The sequence below is a fragment of the Cynocephalus volans genome, chromosome 9 (assembly GCF_027409185.1).
Source record: "Cynocephalus volans isolate mCynVol1 chromosome 9, mCynVol1.pri, whole genome shotgun sequence".
In the NCBI taxonomy this organism is placed as follows: Eukaryota; Metazoa; Chordata; class Mammalia; order Dermoptera; family Cynocephalidae; genus Cynocephalus; species Cynocephalus volans.
The window spans coordinates 104,153,412-104,163,297 of NC_084468.1; the positions used below are offsets into that span (position 1 = coordinate 104,153,412).

Below are 9,886 nucleotides of genomic sequence, written 5' to 3' on the forward strand. Positions count from 1 at the left end.
AATGAATCTAATTAATGCACAAAATAACAAATGTGGAATTGTGGAGAATACCAATTTCTGAATGGGAAGCAATAAATTTGAACTTTACAGTAAATTTAAGTGTTTTTTTCATGAACTTCTTTTTATCCCGAAAAGCATAGGAAATGTTAAAGTAATACTGTCCATGTGCCTTTTTTTATTTGTTTCAGAATATTATATTTCATGTTAAAATGGCATAAAAGAATTTTGGAAGTCATGTGGACTCCAAACTTCAATGTCAAAAATTGTTGAGTCTGCTGCTGAGAGGTATCTTTAAAATGCATGCTCTACCACTGATATTAAAAGCAGATCCTAGTTCTGAAAAAAATCATTGTGCAGCTTGATGATGCTTGCAGAAGTGAGTTTGACAGACAAGGACATGTGTAATACTGAGCAGTTACATGATCTTCTCCGTTTTGTAAATCTTCACTAGACTGCATAGTGTTTCATCTACCTTCTAGACACAGAGCCAGTCTCCAGAGCCATGTGGAGCCACTTAAATGTCCCCAAATATAAAATATACTTAAATTGAAGTCTTTTTATGGCATTTTGTTTTACCCAGGGGAACGGGAACAGAAAGAAGAATAAAGATAAGACTTACAGCTAGGTGTTATGATTTTTGTTGTTTTCTTTTATGTGTATACATTTTTTACAAATTTTGGAATTTTACTTGACGATGTAAAGGCTGACTGGCAAAGGCACTTGAATGTATGAATGATATACAACAGCAGTGAACTCGGTTATTCAAAGCAGTGTATTAAGTCTTCTAAACTATTGTTATTCCTTTCAAAGCATATTTTTAGCATAACCATTTGTAGCTTTGTTGGCAAGTGCTACTAATCATTCCTTACACTCTAAGCATCTGTATGCCATCTTTACATTTATAGCATGTTAAACAAAAGTATTAAAACAGCATTCACATGCTTTACATGTTGGCAGTGAAGTTGACAACTGCACAACGATTGTCAACTTAGTAATGAGTTGTATAACACTAGTCAAAAAAAGAAATTACATTTAGTAATTAAATAAGTGTGGTAATAAAACCACGCTTCTAACTATTTTCTCTGTATAACATTTGATCCCCGGTAAGTATCCGTAACTTTGTAATAAAATTATTTCCTCTGATTATATTTTATTTTTTAAAAATTAACTGTTAAGTCTGATTCTTTTTCAGTAACAAAAAGAACTAATTTTCAATCATAAAATATTATCATTTTTCTGAAATGTTCATTTAACTATTTTGAGGAATTAAAAGTTTATTTGTGAATCATACTTATTATCATTAAAAACATGATTATAATTAACTGCTGCTATAAATTAATTTGCCACCAATTGATTTTTGATAACAAAAATAATAAAAGAAAAATTTTAAATATAAACTTTTGCTATTGTATAGATGTCAAACTCTTGTTTTACATTGTTTAATATCCACATCAGTTTTAATACACAGTTAAAAGGATCACAAGTCATATCATTTTTAAATTTCCTCAAGATTTACACTTATTCTTGCTGCAATCAAAGTAGTATTATATGTCCAAAATAGCAACATATATACAAATTTGTCTGGACAACTTTGAAGAGAGAGTTTCTTACAGGCAACTCTTGATCTAGTATCATGTATCTCAATGATCTAGTAGTCCGAATTAATTATAATTATTGATTCAGTACCTTCAATTATTAATTCAGTGTTTTAAATTTGTATTAATTCAGTAGTTGTGGATGGAAAGATTTGGGGTTGTTGTCATACTTTGAAACAAAGAAAAAAAAAGAAAAAGAAGAAGAAAATCAAAGTATCTAAATTTATATTAAAACATTTAGAAAATTTTAAAATTCTTCTTGGGACACCTCTCTCCCTCTTTAAGACACTTGGAAACTGTTTTATATTGGCACTTTAATTTTTAAATATGAAAGTACAAGGTATGCCTTATCTTGTTTTTCAGAAAATACGTCCTTTTTAATTATGTCCTTTTAAATTTTAATTATGGTCTATTAACTGGCATTTACTAGCCAGTTTTTATTGTTAAAATGTAAGGATCCATAGAGAAACAAGTATATGAAGCATATATTTCAATCAGCGTAAAATGTATTCACATGAACAAATGGAACAGGGCATTGCATAGTGTTAAATATATTATGTATTACTATAGACATATACATTTTAAAAGAAATAAGAGAAATGAGTTAGAGTTCTTCAAAATTCAGTACCAAATTGTAAGAATTTTTAAAAATATTTATTTTCCCCCAGGGGAGTCAGTCAGTTTTGGGGTTGCTGTGGAGTCTTTCTCGAACTCATCAACTCAATATAATTTTTGTATTTTCCCTAGGGCTCAGGAGGAGCGAAAGCCTATCAGAAAAGCAGGTGAAAGAAGCAAAATCTAAATGCAAAAGCATTGCCCTTCTTCTGACAGATGCGCCCAACCCCAACTCCAAGGGGGTGTTGATGTTTAAGAAGCGACGTCGGAGGGCCAGGAAATACACCCTAGTCAGTTACGGTACTGGAGAGCTTGAGAGAGAGGCAGAGGAGGAGGAAGACGGTGACAAAGAGGATACCTGTGAAGTTGCATTTCTTGGCACGAGTGAATCAGAGGTGGATGAAGAGTTATTGTCTGACATTGACAACGACACACAAGTTGTGAACTTTGATTGGGATTCAGGACTGGTGGACATTGAAAAGAAATTGAACAGAGAGGACAAGATGGAATTGTTGCCAGACACCACAGGCAAGGGAGCCCTCATGTTTGCCAAGAGGAGGGAGAGAATGGATCAGATCACAGCCCAAAAAGAAGAGGAGAGAGTGGGTGGAATGCCAGGCAGAGAACCAGATGCTTCCCAGACAGATGGCCTGAGAACCACGACTTCTTACCAAAGGAAGGAAGAAGAATCAGCGAGACTGCAAAGCTCTGTGAGCAAAAGCTACATTGAGGTGAGCCATGGTCTTGGCCATGTACCCCAACAGAATGGCTTCAGTGGGGTGTCTGAGACAGCAGAGGCCCAGAGGATGATCCCTATGAATAGAACGGCCAAACCCTTCCCAGGGTCTGTGAACCAGCCAGCAACCCCCTTTTCCCCAACCCGAAACGTGACAAGTCCCATCGCTGACTTTCCTGCTCCTCCACCTTATTCTGCAGTCACTCCTCCACCTGAAGCCTTCTCCAGAGGCATATCAAGTCCGATCACTGGCCCAGCACAGCCTCCTCCATGGCCGCAGCCTGCCCCCTGGTCCCAGCCAGCCTTTTACGATGCATCTGAGCGCATAGCTTCCCGGGATGAGAGGATCTCAGTGCCAGCAAAAAGAACAGGGATATTGCAGGAGGCCAAAAGGAGAAGTACAACAAAACCCATGTTTACTTTTAAAGAGCCCAAAGTAAGCCCAAATCCTGAACTCTTGTCACTTCTTCAAAATTCAGAAGGCAAACGGGGCACTGGAGCTGGAGGTGATTCTGGACCTGAAGAAGACTACCTCAGCTTAGGAGCAGAGGCTTGCAATTTCATGCAAAGCTCCTCTGCTAAACAAAAGACCCCACCTCCTGTTGCTCCAAAACCTGCAGTCAAGTCCTCATCCTCCCAACCAGTAACTCCAGTTTCTCCAGTGTGGTCTCCAGGAGTGGCTCCAACCCAACCTCCTGCCTTCCCCTCCTCAAACCCATCACAAGGCACCATTGTTTCCTCCATCAAAATAGCCCAGCCTTCTTACCATCCTTCCCGGCCGGCGAGTGCTCTGAACCTGGCTGGTCCCTTCAAAGGACCACAAGCAGCTGTAGCCAGTCAGAATTACACACCTAAGCCAACAGCTCCCACACCAACAGTAAATGCTGCTCACACTGGTGGAATGAGACCATCCAACGAGCTTCCAGGAATGAGTGGGAAGGGAGCCCAGCTCTTCGCTAAGAGGCAGTCGAGAATGGAGAAGTATGTGGTAGATTCAGACACAGTGCAGGCCCATGCTGCTCGAGCTCAGTCTCCCACCCCATCTCTGCCAGCCAGCTGGAAGTACTCCTCCAATGTCCGAGCACCTCCTCCTCTGGCCTACAATCCCATCCACTCCCCTTCCTACCCACCGGCTGCTGTCAAGTCTCAGCCATCAGCCCCACAGGCCTCCAGAATGAGCAAGAAAAAGGGCAAGAAGCCCCTCAATGCTTTGGATGTCATGAAGCACCAACCATATCAGCTCAATGCATCCTTGTTTACTTTCCAACCTCCAGATGCAAAGGATGGACTCCTGCAAAAGTCATCAGTCAAGGTCAATGTAGCCCCAGCCATGAAGCAAGCTCTCCCTCCCCGGCCAGTGAATGCTGGCTCACCCACAAATGTGCAGGCTTCATCGGTGTACTCAGTACCAGCCTATACCTCTCAGCCTTCCTTCTTTGCAGAGGTCACCTCACCAGTCAGCGCATCCCCTGTGCCTGTGGGTGTTCCAACTTCTCCAAAGCAAGAATCAGCCTCGACATCTTATTTTGTGGCACCAAGGCCGAAGTTCTCAGCCAAGAAAAGTGGTGTCACGATTCAGGTGTGGAAACCATCTGTTGTGGAAGAGTAATCTTGTAGCTGAAGCTGAGTGTCCACTTTGCTTGAGATGAATTGTTTGCAGTGTTACTTGAGTTCCCGAGAATGCCTAGCAAGTCCTCAACTTACTTAATTTCAGATATGTCACCTCCCAATCTGGGTCCAAGGAGCGTAATATTTTTAATGAGTCAAAAATCCGACTCAGATTGACTTAAAACATATTTATCTTCTTTGCACACTTAAAATATGTGGGAGGACCCCAAAATAGACATATGCCATTATATTAAATAAGCAGGATACTTAGGATTTATGATTTAGCTACAAGAAAGACAGTGATCAGTGTTAGTAAACATTAGGACACAGCCTTTATGTAACATAACAGCTGTGTTCCTATGGTCAAAAAGTTCAAGTGTAGTGAAAATGAAACATATATTGACTGAGATTTCCCTTTTACAGAGTGCTTTATCTACTACTAGTGTTAAGAGAATGAGAAATCTACCAAGGACAGGGATCAGGTCTGGTCTGTCAACATCAGCCACCTGTTTGATACTGCAGAAGAGGTCCTCTGAGCATTGTTGGAATGTACATAGTTTAGTAAGAGGCGGGTAAGAAAGAGGGTTTCAATAATTATTGAGCACTTATATATGAGATTATTTGCCAGATGTTTTTACACATATTAACTCATTTCAGAAGACTTATTTAAAGTAATTGGGATAGGGCAAGAAGGATATTGATCCTTAGAGATTGATTCCATCCTCCCTCCCCAGTTACTTAAGGAACTAAGTATTTCTCCAATTGCTTATGAAAGCATAAGTCTGTTTTCCACGGTGGAGGCAAGCAGCAGAGTACAGTGTAATGAAGTAACTTAAAAGGCAGGATGCCCAAAAGGTATACATGACTATTATTTTACCTTGAGAAGCCACAAGATTGGGACCTGAAGGGGTACTGACTCCAGGGGCTGTTTGTGAAGCTTGAGGAACCCCGTGCATGTGGAGACTACAGGGTGAGAACACACAATTATTAGCATCATATTTGGGTGCCCTCACAGATTTTTTTCTTGAGTTTGTTTTGCTTTTTGACAACTGTTTCTCCCACTTGCTATTCTATTCTCACACCTTCACTTTATCATTCATATTTGATGGACCAGGATAATTCAGGCAAGGTTACCTGTCAAGTTAGGTTGGTCACACACCATGTCGTCATCCAGCTGGCTATGAGGTTAGTAATGTTACTGAAAGTAAACCTGAAGACCTTTCTCAGATCTATTTTAAGTCTGTCTGACCAACCATGGAAAATATTCAACATGAATTAATGTAGAGACCTATAAAGCATTTATGACAGCTTCAAGGAAAACCATGTACTCTATGTAGGAAATATGTTTAGAGACTTCTCATAAAAATTTGCCTGATTTGAGGGTACATAATACCATTTTAATCCACTGAAAATACGTTATTCCTGTTCTTTTTCTGCTGTCACTGTCAATCTGTTATATTTTTCACTATCCTATTAAAATATTACTTTCTTCATCTGTTCAATGTTTGTATTTTTAAAAGATTTTCCTTGTATGAGCTATTCTGACCCAAGTCATTTCTCTCATATCTCTCCCATAATATCTGAATTTCCTTTTTGTGAACATATCCATTTCTCCATACATTGTAAAACTTCAAGACTCAGGTATTTCTAAAACATAATACACAAAGAGGAGAATTAAGTCAGCTACAGAACAATGGGGCTGATTCTTCTGCTTTTTCTCTGGAAAATCTCCCATTGCTTTTGGTGGCAATTTAACTAGAAGTTACAACCACAGGATGTGGCTTAATCTCTTACTTACCTTTTTGGGAAATCAATTAGGAAGATTAATACAAGATAAAGGAAAAAGCAGTCTATCTATTATGCAACACAGTTGTTTGTGTTACCTTTTTCCTACAAAGGAATCCTGTTGAATGCTGTGCATGTTACATTCTTTTCTAATAGAACAACCAAAAAAGTCTTCATAAGGTGAAGCAGGAAAAGAGATCATTTTTATAGCTATGCTTAACATAGCATTTGAAGGACATCGTGAATTAGAGGAAAGACATGAACACACAGGTAGTCAATTTGAGATCATTGGTTCAAAAGTATCCTAGGATGGGTGATACCCAGAAGTATTCCCAGTTGTCCAGTGGTTTGTGGTATGTAGGAATGAGAGGAGTTTTCAGTCCATTTCCTGTTGGACAAGTGGCAATCTTAGCAGAACCACTATTTGGAGAAGATGACTTAATATACAACTAACATGACTATGTCTTCTAATCATCCTGGGACTGTTTGAGGTTCCCAAAAAGCTTCTGAGGGACTTGTCAGGCATGCAGTCAAGGCATCTACAACCTCAACCAGGAAATGGTAGTTATAAGTCTCATCTTGGACAGTCTTAAAAGAAGGGTGGAAATTTCCCAAAACAGTAACCACAACAGAGAGTCTAACCTCGCTCTGAGGGATATGGGAAGGCAGAAGAACTAGCCAGTTCCCCGATGAAAGAGGGATTTCCTTTCCTTCTTCTTCTCCACCAGGGAGCTGTATGTGCCACTTTTCAGGTTGGGGCAATGGAAGTGATGTCAATATGGCAGGTGGGAGTGTTAGAACTCACAACATCAGCTTTCCTTCCACTGGGCACCCTTTGCAATCTGAGAGTTGATAGTTTTGCGGTGGTGGCAGTTGTTTGATTGGGTGATTGTCTGGCTCTGGAGTTTGGGGAGGCACTTTTTGTTTTGTTTTTAGCATCTCACCTCTTCTCTTGTCATTTGTTAGCTTAATTTCTAGGCAGAGCACCCACGAAGTCCATTTTCATTGTCAGCATGACAGCAATGATCATTTACTGAGTTTCTATGTTAAGTGCCTTATGTACATTATCCCAAGGAATCAACTGCATCTAAACTAAGAAGTCACTGAATATCACAGTCACTGACTTACTGCAGGACCTTAAACAAATTTCTCTTTCCACAAGTTTACCCTTAGTGTCTCAAACCTCTTCTTGACAGGAATGCTGTGCTGTAGTGAGTCTGTACAACACTTGAGATCTAGGAGGAAGAAAGGTGTTCTGTAAATATAAGCACAGCATATTCCCATCAGTCTTATTAAAGGAGGGCAGATTGAGTCACAGAACTGGTAAGATTGGGAATCTAAGTGTGCACTTTAATCTTAGAATATTTGCAGTTTTATTTCTAATATATCAATAATAGATATTCTGTTTTGAGTGAGGAAAAACACAGTTTCTGCATTTGGGCTATTCATTGATAATGTAAAGCATACATCTTTAGGAATTTGTTTTATAAGACACAATTGGGTTGTCATTCTAGAGCATGTAAAACTTTGCACTTCAAAATATATCTAGTATGATTGTTAATGATAATGTGTATCAAGCCTTTGCATCAACTATCTCATTTAATTTTCACAAAAAGTACCTCATTTTAACTATAGAAAAACCGATCCAAGTCACACATAGTTTTTTAAGATAAGCCAAGAGTTATTTATTCTAGATAGTGCTGACTTCTTTCAAGAAGTAGGCATTATAGTACAGCTGAGTATTATCTCACAGCCTAAATTCTAGCCTGGCAGTAAGAGTCACACAGGAGATGTAAAAAACAAGTGATGTATATTTAAGGGGGGTGGACCAACATATGTGGGACCATTTTCCCATTTGTAGTCACTATGTTAAAGAACTTTGAAGGTCATTTTGCTGCTGGGAGGCATGTCAAACATTCTGACTATGTGGCTCCTTCACAGTAAAGCCTCTTAAGGGTAGAAGACACATGGCTGTTAGTATATAAGTGTGGATTTAATTTTTCAAATAAATGCTCCTTGCTGTGTATCATTTCATTGTGTTATAAATTAGTGAGCCTGCAAGCACCCATATTCTAAGGGTGAGTTCCCAAAATCAGTTGCTATTTCACAAGTCACTACCAGTCCGGCAGAAAGGGTATTTGAAGTCATGGTCATCAGAAAGAAGTGATTGTCTTCTGAAAAGCTAAATGCTTAAAATGTTTCCAGAACATTCCAGTCCTCCTAAAATCAGGGTCATTGAGTTTCTTTTAAAAATTTTTGTAAGTTCGTGAGAAAAATATGTAAACTCTATGAACCAATATTATATTCCCCAAACACTGACCCTCGCTGGTCTTATGTCCCCATATCATTGGACCCTGAGGGACACAAGTCTCATGTAACACTTCTATGCTGCTGAGTTAGTCAACAAGTATTCTGGGAAAAAGTAGAATTGAATTCTTCTCTAGATTTCCCACTAGGGTTGATCTAGGGCCATAAAGCAGGCTAATAAATTCCCACATGTCCCAAATACTGGGCAAAATTGCTCTAAGAGGCCAGTCTCTGTTTATTCCTCTACAGTAAAAAAAAAAAAAAAAGTACAAAAATGACAAGTCATCCTATAAACATCAGGCCAATCAAAACCTGTCTTTTGGAGGAGCCCTCAAATCAGAACTTTCCTTGATATTATCAAGTACAGGCAGTTTCTTAAATTTTTTAAAAAATTTATGTGCTATGGTATGTACATTTGAACACTAAACTACCATTTGGCACTTGGAAATCACAGAACTACTTAGAGGCAATTGAGTGAAGAGAAATTTAGTTTAAAAAAATATCAAATCCTATCAGACATTTCTCGGACTCTTGATTTTATCAAAGATTTTCCAGCTAATAAGGTACATCTCAGGTATAAGGAAAATTAGATTTCTAAAGGGTCCTACAGTTTTAAATAAGCTTTTGTTCTACTGATACATATAATTTTTTCAAATTTTCATTTTTTGGCTCTAAATGTAAGGCTCTTCATGTTTACCCCTGTTAATCTTGTTCTTGACATGTTTACCTAAACTGTGTGCTTTATGACTGGTGAAATATAAATTTGTCCCCAGTCAAAATATCACAAGGACTACTTTCCAGCCTACTCTCTTTCCTCTAGCTGATAATGAGAATACTCAATATAATGACATTCAAAGTTACCATGGAGAAATACTGCTTTCACAATATCCTGAGCTCCTTGATAACTATTAATGGTTTGTTCATGAAAAAAATTTTTTTAAAACCAAAGGATTATAATTGGCCCTGAGTTGAAAATAAATGCATATTCTAGGAATAAGCAGAAAAATATTCTTCTTGGAAGTAAATAACAAAAATCACAATGTTTTTTTCTGTTTTTTTCTTCAGGATATATTTTAAAAGTCAGGGAATCTTTGATACTTTTGTTTGGTGGAATAATCTGTTTTCAAGGTCACCCAACACGCATCTTTCATAGATTATCAGTTTTAATCAGAAGTCCTTATGAGATAAGTACCATAATTATCCCCATTTTATAGATTATAGATGGAATTCTGAGGCACAA

General features: G+C 38.3%; 1 protein-coding gene across 1 annotated transcript in view; it reads left to right on the top strand.

Moving 5' to 3' along the window:
• The window catches only part of SYNPO2 (synaptopodin 2), a 135,108-nt gene extending 129,061 nt beyond the window's left edge, over window positions 1–6,047 (top strand). The window contains exon 4 of the mRNA XM_063108861.1: window positions 2,343–6,047. Within this exon, the coding sequence (XP_062964931.1) occupies window positions 2,343–4,555 (2,213 nt within the window). The 3' untranslated portion in view covers window positions 4,556–6,047. The remainder of the gene's footprint in view (window positions 1–2,342) is intronic.
• The last annotated feature ends 3,839 nt before the right edge of the window (window positions 6,048–9,886 follow it).